The 16,820-nt window shown below is 35.0% G+C and overlaps 1 protein-coding gene across 10 annotated transcripts in view; it reads left to right on the top strand.

Moving 5' to 3' along the window:
- The window catches only part of heph (polypyrimidine tract-binding protein 1 heph), a 358,510-nt gene extending 342,258 nt beyond the window's left edge, over positions 1 to 16,252 (top strand). For 9 of the 10 annotated variants that reach the window (XM_069135784.1, XM_069135783.1, XM_046623389.2 and 6 more), the window contains 7 exons: positions 1,711 to 1,942; positions 2,599 to 2,813; positions 4,880 to 4,913; positions 6,092 to 6,184; positions 6,299 to 6,515; positions 6,662 to 6,803; positions 7,020 to 16,252. In XM_069135784.1, coding sequence (XP_068991885.1) covers positions 1,711 to 1,942; positions 2,599 to 2,813; positions 4,880 to 4,913; positions 6,092 to 6,184; positions 6,299 to 6,515; positions 6,662 to 6,803; positions 7,020 to 7,088 — 1,002 coding nt within the window. In that variant the 3' untranslated portion in view covers positions 7,089 to 16,252. The remainder of the gene's footprint in view (positions 1 to 1,710; positions 1,943 to 2,598; positions 2,814 to 4,879; positions 4,914 to 6,091; positions 6,185 to 6,298; positions 6,516 to 6,661; positions 6,804 to 7,019) is intronic. The other variant, XM_046623387.2, reaches the window with a different exon arrangement.
- Positions 16,253 to 16,820: the final 568 nt, after the last annotated feature.

The following is a 16,820-nucleotide window of genomic DNA, read 5'->3' as shown; positions in this document are numbered from 1 at the left end:
ACGCGCATTGTCGAGATGGAGCGCATTGTTATTTTGCGCGAAACTTACCGCAAAAATATTTACTGCAGATAGAGAGGCGTGTGTACGTTATACACATCCGGTGTACAAACGAGCCTCGGAGATTTAAGCTTGCGGGTTAAAATCGCGCACGTAACTTTGCTCCAATCGCGAGCCGACTCGTCCGAAGCCGATGAGTTAATAACGCGAAAAGAATTCCCCGAGACAAAGAACCGAAGAACAGAGAAATTGCGGCGGGAGATGAGAGGCGTAATTCCTTTACTTGCAGGGCTTGTTCTTTCAACCACCCGTTTTTGTGCCCCATTGTGTTACCCGGGTTTGGAACAACCCGCGTTGCAAAAAAATTTCCCCCAGTTATTTTGGGTACATGGATTTATTATACGTATATTGTTAAATTCGTTACAACTTTTTCTTACCGCCCCCTCCGACTTTTCCCTGTACCACCGACTCTGCGGTAACTGAATAATAACGTTCAAATCGCCCGTGGCTTCCGAGGCGAGCCGAGCGAACGAACGGTGTGGACTACGACTCCACGTTTTTGATGACTGTGGGGGATAGGATGAAAGAATTTTTCTTTATGCATATAAATATATTATAATTTGCGAAGTATTTTTACATGTGCACGATGCAGAGAAACGAAAAAGAATGAATCATATAAAATTTTTTCATGCAAAGCACCAATCCTTAACCCTATAATTTTAAATATTATCAAGAATTTTTTTTTTTCTTTTTACATTGGTTTCGTGGCTAATATCCGGATTATAAAAGTTACGCATCTGCACCTGCAGATTCAAAATCCATACGCGTGCGCAGGATGAAGGCGGATGTGCATGCTGATACCTGCATAATATAGTACGCGTATACACGTGCGTACAAATTAATTGATTACTCACGTCTCTAATTAGCGTAATTAGGCTATATCGCTCGAAATTTGTGAAACTGTGCAATTTCTGTAATTAATTTTATCGCGTGCTTATTACCGTCGCTAGTCTTCAACCGGTGACGAATTACGCGTATCTATTACCACACCTCGCCAGCCTGTATACGTTACCCTCTCGTACATCGTTATTAATACTCGAGGTTTCTTAACTTTTACCCCGTACCGGCACGAAAATATTATACCAAAGACTCTCTCGTTGGTCGATCCGCTTGAATATTCGCGTAGAATGTTGAGAACGGAAAAATACGCGCATAAGCAGGAATTCGCTCATGCGAATTATCGTATAACGAAGAAGGCAGTGACCGTTTCATGCCTGATATACTTGGCGAGGTGACGTAACAATTCGCAGCTCCACTTTCTTCCCTTGGGAGTTCCCTCGAGGTATAAGGTATAATAACAGAATCCGTAATTCATTTAAGCGGTAAATAGGGTTGCATGGAAGTCGGGCCGGTTCCGCGTAGTGTAATCAAAATTTTCCGTGATAAAATGCGGAGAGCACGCACGGGGCGAAACGCAAGTCAAACAAACCCGTACGTTACTTCGGACTTTGGTGAATTTTACGTTTAAAGTGTAAGGTGGAAAATACGAAGGTTGCACGAACCCTGGGGTTTGTTTTAATAATGAAATCCAAACAACCAGCGGACTGCCGCCACCCACGTGAACTTATTATCGCCGGCTTTTCAAACCTCCCGGAAAAATGTCAACCGACCTCTGATTTGTTTTTTTTTTTTTTTTTTTTTTTTTTTTTTCAGTCACTCGATGGCCAGAACATCTACAACTCATGCTGCACCCTGAGGATCGATTACAGCAAAATGCAGAGTCTCAACGTCAAGTACAATAACGATAAATCCAGGGACTACACCAACCCTACTTTACCGACTGGTGACGCCAACCTCGATGCCGCTTCCCTTGCCCTCGGGGGTGAACTTTTGCCACAGCTTCTTCTCGGAGCCGCGGGGACGCAGCCACGCGCAAGATTGCCAGGTGAGATATAGTTCTTCATCATGTGGAAGACGGAGTATCGTGTGGCGAACCATACCGGAGGAAAATGAACTACAAACGTTGCTCGTATTTTATTTTAAACGTCTTTCTTTGCCCCGAATTTTCACTTTCATCGACTCTGTTTGGCGAAATTAACGTCCAGCAGCTTGCACGAAATATCCTTAGCAAGATAGCCGGGTGAGATACAGTTTTTTCATCCTGATATTAAAAACGGAATATCCCGTGGCGCCGCATGGCATGCACTAAAACCATTGCTCGTATTTGATTTTAAAAGTCATTTTTTGCCATAAATTTTTACATTCAACGACTCTGCTCGACAAGATTAACGTCCCGTAGCCTGCACGAAGTATTCTGAGCGTTAATATCAACGTAATTCACCGGAATAATGACCGACTCTTAACCCTATATGCGACGCCATATTGTCTCACCTGGCCATACTCTGGACTGTTTGTTTCGGTGCTCCGTCGAAAGTATAAATTTTCCGTTACCTTTTGGGACGATTTTCTCACATCCAAATCCAAAATCACCCGCATTGTTCCTTCCTGCCGATCGCCGTGGTGATTCGGGAAACTTCGAAGAGGCTTTTGCCGAACCAAAACCTCGCAAATAATCGCAAGTGTTGCTTTTTTACGAAGCAGATGTGTTTGCAGGAGCCCCGAGCGTCCTCGCCTCCCCGTTCGCCGCCATGCACGGCTTGGCGTCGCCTCTTACGGGTCCTTACAACGGCGTCGCGGCGGCCGGCGGCCTCGCAGGACTCGGTGGTTTCACCCTCGGCGCCGGAGGGCTTGGCGTTCGAGTTCCCGGCAGCCCTCAGCCATCGTCGGTTCTTCTCGTCAGCAACCTCAACGAGGAGGTAAGTTTCCGTGTTTTCATCCCTCCGTCATACCTATATAACCGTACGTACGTACTTTTCATACCCCGTGCATTATTGAACCCTGTGAATGCGCGACGATTGATCCCATAAAAATTGGAGAAAAATTACCGTGATCAAAATTATTCCAATTTCCGGTTCCCTGTTTCGATCTTACTTTGCAGGGCTTAGACAAATTTTTATCAACTTCTCTGAATTTTGACGATAACTTACAAAAGTGCATAAATATCTTGCGTAAAATTGCAGAGATCGTTGTGGAAGTCTGTATACGATTTTCCCACTCTTATTCCGTCAAACCTTTTCAAGAAGAAAATGAAATTCGTGCAAAAAATTTAAATAAAATTAAAGTGTTTACGAGTTGTTGGGGAAACGGATTTTAAACTTCTAGAGTATTTTAGAATATGCGAGAGACTTCAGCGCGGACTAGTGATCAACAGGTTGTTCGATTTGCGCCGGTTACTCCGAATTCTTCTAGGTCTGTTATATAACTCGGTACAAAAATATGTGTTCAATTTGATTATCCCGATTGCGAATAAGCCAATGTTCGTCATCGTCATAATAGGAATTGAAAACCAAATCCCATAGAAGTCGTGACGTAATTGTCTAGCCTCATGGTAATTAATTGATTTTCATTACTTATTCGTACGGTTATTATTATTCTGGTGTGCGCGTGAGTTTGTGTTGAACGCCGTTCTCTATTCTCCTTATTTTCTAACTTTTATTGTTTCTGTATAACTATGTTTTTCCTTCTATCTTTTGCCGTCGGTACATTTTCAGTCACGTATTCCACTAGCGTACATCAGCAACAATCATTATTCTGGAGTCTATCGTCATTCGATCACAATATATCTTTGCTCTGCGTCAAGCTACGATAACAAAATCTTGTTAAAATATATCTGCTATCCCCTCAAGGCGTAAACATTAAACATAGATAATTTCGGACTATTTTCAACCCATTTCGCAGACTTGATACATGCGATGTCTGTATACTTATGCGAAGCAAAAAGGATCAGCAAAAGTCCGTGTTGGTTCGAAAATGTTGATTCAGTGAATCTGGATTTTGCAGAATGAATATTTTTGCGATTATGGTACCAAACTTGAGCCCTGCAATCGTAACATATAATTGATATGACATTAAAATAACGATCCAAGCGCTTTGTCAACAAATTGAAATTAAAGGTGAAAAAATGATGAAAGGCAAAAGAAAGGAGGAAATTCCACCATGCATCATTTATTCATTTGCCAAATAGTGAAAAAAAATGCTAAATCAAAAATGACTCGCGGAAAACGTTCTGTGGTGTTTCCTTCTTGTTTTTCGTTATTTTTTTTTTTTTTTTACCATTCTCTTCTATTCTTTTTCATCATTGTAAATACATATTATAAAAAGTGTTTCGATTTTGTGTGTCAATGCCACACTTCGCAGCTGCTGTAACTTGTCACTACTGTACCTATAACTGTGTGTACTTATACTATCATTGTGTTGCGCACGATTCCCGATTTCGCCCATGAATCTTTCGCCCTCTCTCGTTCTCTCTCTTTCTTTTTCTCCCCCTCTCTCTCACTCTCTCTCTCTCCCCCTCTTTCCCTCCGATTCTCACTATCATCTTCCTCTCTCTCTCTCTCCATCTCTCTCTCTCTCTCTCTTTCTCTGTAGGCAGCTAATAACATATTATATATATATATATGTATGTATGTATGTATACTATGTACATATATATTATACAAAGCGCATAATTAATATCCCTTAGAATTTTCATTTTTCATTTTCTATTTCATTTTCCAACTCTATCATTTGTCTCTGCTAATCTATTCGTCACGATGATATCCCGCAGTTGACTTAATAAATTTTTCAAACTCGCGTTTAAAGAGATGATGAAAGAAATAAAAAAGTTGTTTCTAAACTTGAGTCATTAGCTAATGAAAGTACACTTTATAAATTGCGAGAGAGGAAAGCTTAACGGGAATCGTTCGCCCACACTATATCATAAATTCTATATACTCACTGACTATAACTTACTGACTGTGGACTCTGTCTGTTCTCTGTGTAGATGGTCACGCCTGACGCTCTCTTTACCCTGTTCGGTACGTCTCTACATTTATATTATTAATTATATTACATTATTAATTATTATACCTATATATTTATACTACGCTCATCATGCAAATATTATCGTTGGTTACTCAACCGTTGTCTTGTTCCCCAGTCTTCTTTCTGGTTTTCCCGGTGTTTTTTAGTTTTTGTTTTTAGTTTTTTGTTTCGGCAAAATTTCGAGTGCCACTTCTATAGTTTTCCTTGAGTAACTCATTTTTTTTTTTTCTCTCATTACCTTGGTTTTGAGAAATTGCATTTTGGTGAATAATGATGTAACAAAGACGAGATTAAATTCTTGTTTGTTTGTTTGTTTGTTTCATTTTCGTCGTATTAAGCGTTGATGCTTAAACACAAGTTTATTTATTGATCATTGATTGAAATTGAAACGTAAATTCTCACGTATGGTTAGCTTTGATTTCAACTATTTTAATCCTGATTTTTCAAAATTTTCACTTATTCATTTTATTTATTACTGCTCTCCACCACTCGTCACGTTCTACTATATTCTTCAAGCATCTCTTCTGAATTTTATCATATTAATATTTTATTATTAATTCAACAAAACACCTTATATAATATATAAGCTTTGCTTATTTCGTATTTTCATACAGGAATGATGAATCTTTAACTATACTACGAATGACAATGATTAAGCGTTCGAATATCGGATTCGATTGCACAGTGCATGATGATCGATCACCTTGTCCATCGATAATATATATATATACCTTATATTGTATCATTGCATTCTACACTCAAATTTTACGCACATATTATAACCGTTTATCGGAATGTTCGTGCCTGTTCTTCTTTGTCCTGAAAAAATGAGTATTCTTGTCATTGCTCACTTAGCATCCTTAAAGATAATTTTTTTCACTTTTTTTTTCCCTTTGCTTATTTTTAAAGAACAAAATTTGACTGTCGAACTCACACTTACTCATTGTTCAACATTGCGTGCATGTACTTGGATTTTAACGAGAGTACATATATACATATATATGGATACTGAGATCTCAATTTGAAGAGATAAAAAAAAGAGGAACGAAAGAACGATGACAGTCAGTAGCATAGATCAAATTAGAAAATATATAAAAAAAAATTTCGAACCTGCAGTACGTGTCATAATGTATTTTGATGTTTTCTTGTTTGTTTTCCAATTATGGCATAGGCGTGTATGGTGATGTACAACGTGTGAAAATCCTTTACAACAAGAAAGATTCCGCACTCATTCAGCTTGCTGAGCCGCATCAAGCTCATTTAGGTGAGAATTAGTAACGTATTAACATATTGTTATTTTTCATGTGACACGAAATAAACAGTTTAGATCTTTTGATTCGAAACTTTTTCTACGATGTCGAAATTACGTGACTTTCAGCAATGACGCATATGGATAAGCTCAGAGTATTTGGCAAACAAATCAGGGTGATGCTCAGTAAGCATCAGGCAGTGCAGCTACCTAAAGAGGGTCAACCCGACGCTGGACTCACTAAAGACTACACCAACAGCCCTTTGCACCGGTTCAAAAAACCCGGTTCAAAAAATTACCAAAACATTTACCCACCCAGCTCTACTTTGCATTTATCAAACATTCCGTAAGTCAATTTCCCTTTCTATACCTTGAGTCTTACCTTAGTCATGTCATTTTTAAAAAGAATTTGGTCATGTGTAAAGCGACGAATATAATTCTTCGGGCTTATTCAGAATCGTTTCAGATTTATAATTTTGTTTTTGTTTTCAGAGCAACAGTGTCCGAAGAAGAGATCAAAGATGCCTTCACCAAGAATGGTTTTACAGTAAAGGCTTTCAAATTCTTCCCAAAGGACAGAAAAATGGCTCTGATTCAAATGGGTAGCATGGACGATGCTGTCGTGGCCCTGATTGTGAGTATATTACGATGTAACCAAGAAAATATAATTCTAGTTACGAAATAAAAATTAATCTCGAGGTTCGTGGTAAAACGAACAAATCAATGCGCTTGTAACCAAACGCAAGTTTTCCACTTTCAAGCCGAACGTCACAAATCTCTTTCTAGCAATAATCTCTGAAATTTCGTCAAACTGTGAAAATTAACTGAAAACAATGTAATTCCGTTTCAGAAAATGCACAATTTCCAACTGAGCGAATCCAACCACCTCAGGGTGTCGTTTTCGAAGAGTAACATCTAACAAGAGAGGCTTTCCAGCGAGCCGCAGTGGTTCCAGCCCTACACCCTAGTTCATTACTGGTACCCAAGTGCTGTATACGACTGATTGCTCTGCGGATCGATTGGGTAATCAATTCATTAGTCATCGGTCGTTTCGCCGCAGTGAGTTATACCAGCAGGATCCTTTCAAATTTCGGCCGTGCCGTTGGTCGAGATAGAAAATTGCGTAATTATCGTTTTCCACGCCCCCAGTATTGTTCGGGTCAGTTTTAGGGTGAGATAAGGGCTAGCGATACTGAAAATAATGCCAAGTTCGAGAATATCCTTTGAAATTTCATATCCTCTTTTTCATTTATCTTACCAAGATTTGCATCGATTCCTTACTTCGCAATCTGTATACTGTCTTCTGCTTTGTATTTTTGGGAAATGCTACGCGATAACAGCAACAACAAAAAGAAAAATAAATAACCGAAACGAAACAAGATCAGGTTTCGTCTGGTATTTGGCAATGCTTTCGGTATCGTTAATTTTGGTAATGGGCGTCCAGCCCCTCGCTGACAATCCCATTCTTGTACAGAGTTAAACAGATAAGATATATATACATATAAATATATATATATATATTTTACAAGCGCGACGCTATAGCCTAGGATTTGCCTGGGATAGAAAAACAAAAACAAAAACGAAAAAAAAATTAATAATAATAAATAAAACTTGAAAAAAAAAAAAAAAAAATAACAACCAGAAAAACCTACTAATTAAGAGCTAAGAATTTTTAAGCCTAGTAAAAAATCAAGATTATTCAACAGGTAACTTTAATCTAATAATTACGATAAAATAAGTAACGATTCACATTACCAATGCGCTATATCGAGGTAACAAGGTATGAACTGACGCAACGTGATTGTGTTCGTATGTTTTATTCAATTGACATATAATATATACTTGTACTGCTGCAGGCTGCCTATGAAAACAGTCATAAAAAAAATTATCCTCAATGCTAGGTTTGATGGAGCGTAAAAAAGATCTGTAAAAGTTTCAATTAGTACCTTACAACATCATTTTGTTGCAACCATTTCCCGTTCTTGCCCATATGTTCAATGCTTTGCGCAGCCAAGTCAGGAACCTGTAAAAATCAAATTTCCATGCATATTTACTGTATGAAAATCGCTGTTAATACAATGACTAACAATTGGAAGAAAGTAAAATCTCACGTGCTCAGGTGCTCTGTGTCCGTATAGCTGAATTATTTGATAATCATAACTGTGTTTGTTGTTGGAAAGGGACACGAAGAGTCCAAAACAAATGTTCTTGTATCATTTACTAGGTTGATGGGAAATATAATCTGAAATCGGAGCGAAATGACACGTGAGATTTTGAAAATACGGCTCAGAGAACCTGCGAATGAAATTTGAGGTGAATAAGCGACGTAGGCGAGAGCAGAGCTTTGATTAAGGAAATCTTATTTTTATGACGAGATGAATATTTATAAATGATGGCAGGAAAAGGATTGACCAAAGTCGCGTATTATTGATTTTGTCATCGTTACTATAAAGTGTGCACAATTTGCAAGCATATCGATTGATGATGTGTTTTAAGGGTTTTATTTTTTTATATTATTTGTATCTCAGTTTGATAAGTATTAAATGTTTTAATTTTAGGGCTTTAGAAATGCGTAGCTCTTTTTATCGTAAATAAAATAGGTGAAGTTTAAATGAACATTGACATATCGCTATTCAAGTTGCTGGTATTAAAATGACATGACGAATTAAACACGTTATAAAAGTGCAGTGAGGGATTGTAAACTGACGATGCTAACTTCTGTGACAAATGCATCATTGATAAATCATCGGTTGCATTCAGTTTTGCGACAAGAGTGAAAAAAAAAAAAAAATCACAGGTCTGAACAATGTTCAGTTTTGATTCCCACCATCATAATATCTTTAGTCCAACTCTCATAATAAAGCGTTTGCGGACAACACGGTAGCTACATAAAAGTGCAAAGGCAAAAAAGCGCTGAATAAGTTTCTGTTGTGTTTGAAGATTATCGTCACGTAAGATATATTACAAATATATATATATTACTATGAATGAATTAATATTAATTATTACTATTATGAATTGATAACGATTAAAAAGAAGTTTAGTATTATTAACTGACGGGCACGCGACGAAAAGTTATAAGTAAGAAAAATCTGCAGCGTATGAATTTTGAAAATAGTGAAATATTAACGAGTAATGAAATACACAATACAAAGACGATGGTCATACCATCAAATGATATGGCCCAAATTTACAAGATCAAATTATTATTACTATACACATACATTTATACGTCAGGCATACACAATCTCACACAAACATCCATACACACACGCACATATATATACCCGATATACATGTGTTAGGCATACGTGGATATAAATATATTATGTATAGACTATGAATATTAAACAATAATCATTATGGTAATTAATATAAACGTGTACGGAATCAAGCTTGCGAGAGAAGAAGTACAAGCAAAAGAAGAAGATGAGGATGATGATGATGATGATAACAGTGTTATTGAGCAATGGACATTGGAGAATTTGCAAATAACTTTGTTGGACACAGCAAATTAATACAATGTGAGATGATACCTTGTTATAATACTAAAATGAATGCGCTGTAACGGTGTATATTTTGGTCTAACCGATATTATGATATTCTGTTGGAGTCAATTAAATTAACAAAATATTAAGTAGAAAAAAAAATGCGTAAAGATAAAGATAAAAGTAAAAATAAAAACAGCGAGTGCCGGCCCGGGCAATGTTCACTGTGCCAAAGTAGGCTAAATTTGAAATCCGGGGAGGATTTTGTTAGACGGAACTTTGCGTTGTTTATCGAATCGAATGTATTACGAGAACCCGAGTCAACCAATGAGATGTGCAATTTTCTCTATTGTTAATAAACATCATCAATGTCTTATCACGTTTCACAGATTCAACTGATCTCAAAATACTTTTCACAAACAATGTTATACCAAAACTGGTTCACCGTCTTATATAGTTGTTCTTTCTTTGTGTTTTCCACTTCATTTCATTTCGTTGCACAGATTCTGAGATTGACTTTCGGTAAAATTGAAATTCGAGGGGTATGGAATCGCGTAGTAAGTAGCCGGCATGAGCAAATGGGGCCAGTCTTTGCATCTACGATCTTTCGAATCTCTGTAATATAACCGAACATATTATATTCACATTCAACGGCCTAATTTCTCTAAAAAAAAAAAAAAAGGAAAGAAAATTAGAAAATCATCACTTCAAATAAATAATTTCATCGTTACGCGGAAATAAAACATGCCCTAAATTTATATTAAATAAAGCTGAAATATTATATCAATCTTGCTACAACGTTGTGTCTTACATTTACATTATTTCTTTTAACCAAGGAAAACTCTTGAACGGCTTTCAATATTGATATTGGTGAAGAGATAGATTTAGAGCAAGAAGTACCTACTTCGGCACGTTAATAATGTAATTGATCAAGGAACAAATCATTTTGGTGTATTAAGAGTCAAGTATCCTTGGAGAGATAATTTTGGCCGTGTACGAGACAAGTTTACAAAATTTATCTGCCGTTAATGTTTAGTTCAAATTGAACGCAAAATATGACTTAAAGTTTGAATGGCGAGAAAATAACGCGGAATTAATTTAAACAGCGCATAAATAAATAACGATGATCATATTATTGCCGTATTATGTCGCTGGTGCACAAAACAATGCTTAACAGGCAACCACACATACAACACACACACACACATACACCTAAACAAGAAAATAACCGCTAGTATTAAATTTTATTACAAGTATTTTTTTAAGTTTTAATTGCTTCTTTATTATTAATTATTCATTATTATTATTATCATTACTGTTAATTATTAGGTGACTGCATGGCCTTCCTGTGTGCGGTATTCTGTGTTTTTTTTCTCTTTTTTTTCTAATTTTTATTCTTCGTTTTTAATGGAAAATAAACCTAGCTTAAGATTCATCGATTTCAATTGACTTATGTTGACTTTTGATTTAAGTATTATTACATAATATTCAATTTCAATTTATCGCCTTGCCTTTAATTTCAAATCAATATCCCCTAGTTTAGTATATTTAGTTTGAAATATTCCGACAGCTTCGCACCTTTTGCACGCATTATACTATCACAACATACAACATAAGCAAAGCAGGTAATAAAATGAATTCAAAAAGTCAACCGTGATCCGACGAACTTATATTCGTTAGTAAACTTTTATTATTATAATTATTTTACTTATGCCTATGATAAAGAAATCAATAAATTTCACAATTTTATTCATACACGCACGTCTTGTGACTCCATTTAAAACTCGGCTGCCCTATAGATGTAAAATTCGTGTACAGCCAAATTCAACTTGTAAATTATTGTAATTCATCTGGCTAAACCTTCAGCGGATAGCCGCTTTTAGTATCCGTAAATTGAATTTCTTTCCAATCGACGATATAAGAGGAAGATGTGAAACCGTCATAAAAAGATATCGGTAGTTTCAGTTAAAAATTGTTGGAAAATTTGACCGGAACAAATTACGTATACGTGTATATGTGTCGTATATAAAATGTGTTACTTCGTATTCTCAGGCTTGTCAATAGCTCGAATAATGAACAAGAAAATAAACAGGCATATGTAAATAGTAAACCGCATTACATATTCATTTATTTTCCAAACAAAACAAAAAAAACAAGACAAAGCAAATGAATTTGAAAAAAAAAAAAGAAAGAAAAAGATCAATGTATATAGTTCAACTCTTGGCTAATTATTCGGTAATCGTACAATGATAGGCAGCAATGGTAAACTTTAATTAAAGATATTAGAATCTTATCCGATACTAGCTGGATTGAGGGGGGCCGCGGTGAGAGTTGGGGTAGCCAGCACTCGCTACAAGACGATGTCGAAAACTTGATGCTGAAGTTATCACTCGAGGAAAAAGCAAGACGATTCAATTATTTCTCCCACATTTCCAAACACTTTCAATTCATTGTCATACACATTTCATCCATATTCGACTGTTCGTTCTTGTAAGTTCGAAGCACCTTTTTCATTGAATTTGAAAATTCTTAAAAGCAATGAGACTCAATCTACAGCTTGCAAAATCATTGCACAAAACACTAGCTTACGCATAAAATATTCACACATACGGGATCGGTTGATTTATTGAATCGACGAATAATCATACAAATCAACTGAATTCCGTGGTGTAGCTGAAATGTTTTACGTGACGTAAATAGTACTCGAATGGCAAATTCAGTATGCAATTTTGAGAAGAGAAAAAACTGTTACGAAGAAAAAGGAAAGTTTATATATTTATGTATACATGTGTGTGTGCGTGCGTGTATGTCGCCAGCATGTTTAACGCATGCGAGTATGTGTGTATTACGTGTATACATAAATGTATAAATATGTACAGTGACGAGGTCATCTATTTTGCGAGATCTGGGGTAACGGGCTATCTTGTGCCAAATGATAAAAAAAAAAAAAGAAAAAAAAAAAAACAGAGTATTGGGTGAATGATTATTACCTATACAAAATAATATGAAGGTAGAGAACAAAGTAATATTATAAAAACATTAGAATTTGGTACTTGGCCCGTCAACCCCATGGCAGCGTCAATATTATGATATATAATTTAATAATAACGATTAAGACATAGTGTAACTAAGCGCTATAAATATACATAGATATATGATATACAATAATATACAATACAATACATAAATGACTTAGGTATGATAATAATAATTACCATATAAATATACATATATGCTATTAAACGCATAAATTAAACATTATTACCAACATTATTATTATTATTATTGTTATTATTAGCATCATTATTATTATTATTATTATTATTATTATTATTATTATTATTATTATTATTATTATTATTATACTGTCAAATATATCGGGGAATAGAAAGAAGAAAGAAAAAAAATTGAAAACACTATGGATTGTCAGTATTGATGTATTATCGAGATATACGTAGGTTTAAATTGGTATATTATATGCAGATACATATAATGCAGATTAAATTAGTGAACATTAAAAATACCGCTATCTCTGAAAGAAGAAAGCCATCAGCAAGTGCAGCATCGCGCTGTTTTCCACCATAAACGAAACTTACGAGCTGTTTATTCAACGTAAATAAACACGATAAAAATATTCAAAAATCAACCTGAGGATAGATCGTATTGACGCTGAGATCCAGCAAGTCGGGGGGATCGAGAAACTCTATTGAACGGGGTAAACGGTGATATTTATACGCAATTTGATTGTTCGTCGCTTAGAGCCCTGTCGAATTGAAAATTGACGGAATTGCATGTTCGTGGGAACAGCGCTAGGTATGCATACAAATGCAATGTATGCAAATTAAAGAGAACAAATCTGTACAAGTGTTGCTAATGTTAGTATACAAATATATATCTGTGTGTGTATACATGTATGCGTATGTACATATATGTATATACACAGTACAGTGATCGGAATTTGAACGAAAAGGAAGCCTGACTTCGAAAAGTAATTACAATAAAATATATAATTGAATTTACTACTGCAAAACGACAATGGTGTGTGGATAGAACTTGCGAGATCTTGAAGGAAGAAAAAAAGAAAAACAAGTATATACATATACTGAATAAATTTACGTACATAGATATACAGGTGTATGAAAGGGGTTTATCTGTGTTTGAATAATTATACATTATAATGATAATATGTAATATGATCAGACAGGGTTTTAAAGAGTGAAGATAAAAGAAAGAAAGAGTGAAAAAAAAGGGGAAAAAATAAAGATACAAGACGAGTATTGTATTTGTCGCTGCGAGATTTGACAAAAAAAAAAAAGTATAAAATAATATTATTCCTCAAGTGTTGACATTAGTAGATATCGACATCGTTATACATACACATACGTATAAAATATATATAGTTAAAAATAAATTTAAAAAAAAAAAAAATATATATGAAACACGGTAAGAAAAGTAAAACGGAAATTTTCACACTATTATAATATATTATAGGAAAAGGTTCTCTATAATACCTATATTTGTTGTTCTTTGAATGTTTGATACAAAGTTGCGAGAGGATTGATAATGAAACGATTTTTTAATATCGCATCAACACGAAAAAAAAAAAAAAACAAAAAAACAAAAAAAAAAGGCGGACAAATTTCAAACTCTATATTCAATATTCTATCTACCTATATCTAATCTGCCTAATCAATGCCATGTCTTCTTTATCACGAGAATTGAAATAAAGTGGGCACCCTTTCGACACTACTAGTTTTTTTTTTTTTTTTTTTTCTTCATGTCACTCCATGTCACTTTCCCAGGCTACCCATAATGCAAATCATTCACGACTAACGTGTAATAGTAACAAATAAACGGCGAACGTCCTTGACATGTCGAAGAGAAGAAACACCTCGGCAAGTTATTGTATTATCCGAAGGCTGAAAGCTATCTGTAAATTCTCTCGTGTTTAACTGGAATTTGTAACGTAACTGGTTGTGAATTCTGGTAAAATTGAATTTTCCCCTGCTCGGACGCTTTGCGCGACTCTTTCTGACCTTTCATCATTTCATCAATCAGTCATAAAAGTAACCGCATTTACGAAATATATTTCCCTACGGTACAATACGTACCCATCATCGATGTTTAGATCCTGCGTAGAGGAAACGTGAAGAGCTAACGATAGTTTGTAGGTAAATATTCTTTTCCTTTCATCTCCGAAAGCTTAAAAGTATTAGCGTGCATTAATTATCAACGAGGAGAATAATAATAGTTGATAAAAGTAAAATTAAAGTAAAATATAACGACGCCTCAAGTCTGAAGCGCGAAGTAATAGCGTTATGTATAATATTATAGGTATATAGTAGCTCGATTATAATTCTATTTTACCTTTCGACTATATTGAAGTATCTTAACGTTTAGGTAACGACAATCACTATTTGCTAGCAATGAAACCCCCTTGATAATATTCTTGCTCTTTTGCATCAACTGTCACTGTCTCTGTCAAACTTTGTACAATTTTTTTCCTCCTTGTATTGCAGCGAAACGATTGCTGCCCGAACTTCCAAAGCAGTATAATTGCGCAAAATCGATTTTGCGCGTTTTCTCATACCGCGTAATCTTACATATATGCAATCCATCTTTCAACGATTGATTTGCTTTTCCTTTATCACTTTTCATATTTTCACTTTCTTTCTTTCTTTCTTTCTTTCTTTCTTTTCTCATTCATTACCTGTCATCCGCAACTCAAGACTCTGACTTCTGTGGTATTTTTTCGGATAGAAGCTGTGGCCAAACCTGAGGCCAAATATTACCCTGTCATTGAAATTCTGTCAGTTTCTCTGAAATGTATAAAATAACATATTTAAAAGCAATTGACAACAATCCTCGGAGCAATGTAATTAAAATCAAGCTTCTCTTTCATCGTTCCAAATACAATTACAAGATTTTGAAACGTCGTAAATTCTTGGTGGATAATCGTAAACAGAATTCGAAAGATATTGGCCTCACGGTGACAGCCCACAGCCAATTAGGAAGCCCATTGGGGATAGAATTGGGCCAGGAATTGCGTTAAAAATCACAATCAGCTCTACTCGGGCAAAAAAGTAAAAAAAAAAATCATTTTTTAATTAACAACTGTCGGAGTGAGCGTTAACAGTTAAGCTATGGTAATTGATTATTGACTAGGTAGTTTACAAGGATAAAAGAAAAATAACTAAATAAAGTAAGAAAATTATATTTAAAAAAAAAAAAAAAAAAAAAAAAAAAAAAAACACCACCAACAACAACAACAACAATGAAATGTACACACAAATAAATGCAACTGAAAACCAACCACAAGTATGATTTTATGATAAAACTGTACGATATATGTAGGCATGTACGTACGTGTATAAAAATGCGTTGTACGTACACGTATAGGTACATAAATGGTTGGTAGCAAGGCAGCGAACACAATTTTTGTTTTATTTTAATTTTTTTCTCACATCCATCTAGCTTTGTTCGTTTTATCACGCACACAATAATCATATATTATATGTAATTTACGTGAGGGTTCGACCCTCTACCGCGGTTTGGAATGGAGTAAAATAAAAAAGAAAAAGAAAAAAAAAAAAAACTTGAAACACGGTATATTAGGCAGGAGAATACAAAGTATTATGTATATGTGAATAATTGATGGTGAAGTGTGCAGAAAAGAAAGAATTATTTCGTTAAAAATTATACAGAAACGGCAGCTAAATAATGTGAACGAAAGTAAAGAATTGATCAATTATTTTAACGATTAATTAATTAAGTAATTAATTAATTGATACGAATACACACGCAATTGGGACTCTAATTACGTTAGATTAGATTAGATGCGTGTTATTGTGACAGTGATTATTATAATAATTAATATTATTATTATTATTATAAGTCAAGGAGGCGTATACTTTTATAACGAACGAAGCACTATAATTCTATGATTATGTGCGGAAACACATCAGACGATATACAACATAATCAAGCACATTATATATAATATGAATGCAAAGCAGACACACACACAATACTTCGCATAAACGCTATTAACTGTATTAATATTGTCTCCCTCGATTTTTCAAACCGTCTAATCTATTCTACTATTCAAAATTTTTATCTTTATTATTGATCACACTCGACGTTGCTGTCAATAATTGTAATTC

This window comes from Neodiprion pinetum, chromosome 4 (genome assembly GCF_021155775.2).
Source record: "Neodiprion pinetum isolate iyNeoPine1 chromosome 4, iyNeoPine1.2, whole genome shotgun sequence".
Lineage (NCBI taxonomy): Eukaryota > Metazoa > Arthropoda > Insecta > Hymenoptera > Diprionidae > Neodiprion > Neodiprion pinetum.
Note: the sequence above shows the minus strand (reverse complement) of the source record. Positions and strands in the feature narration are given on the sequence as shown.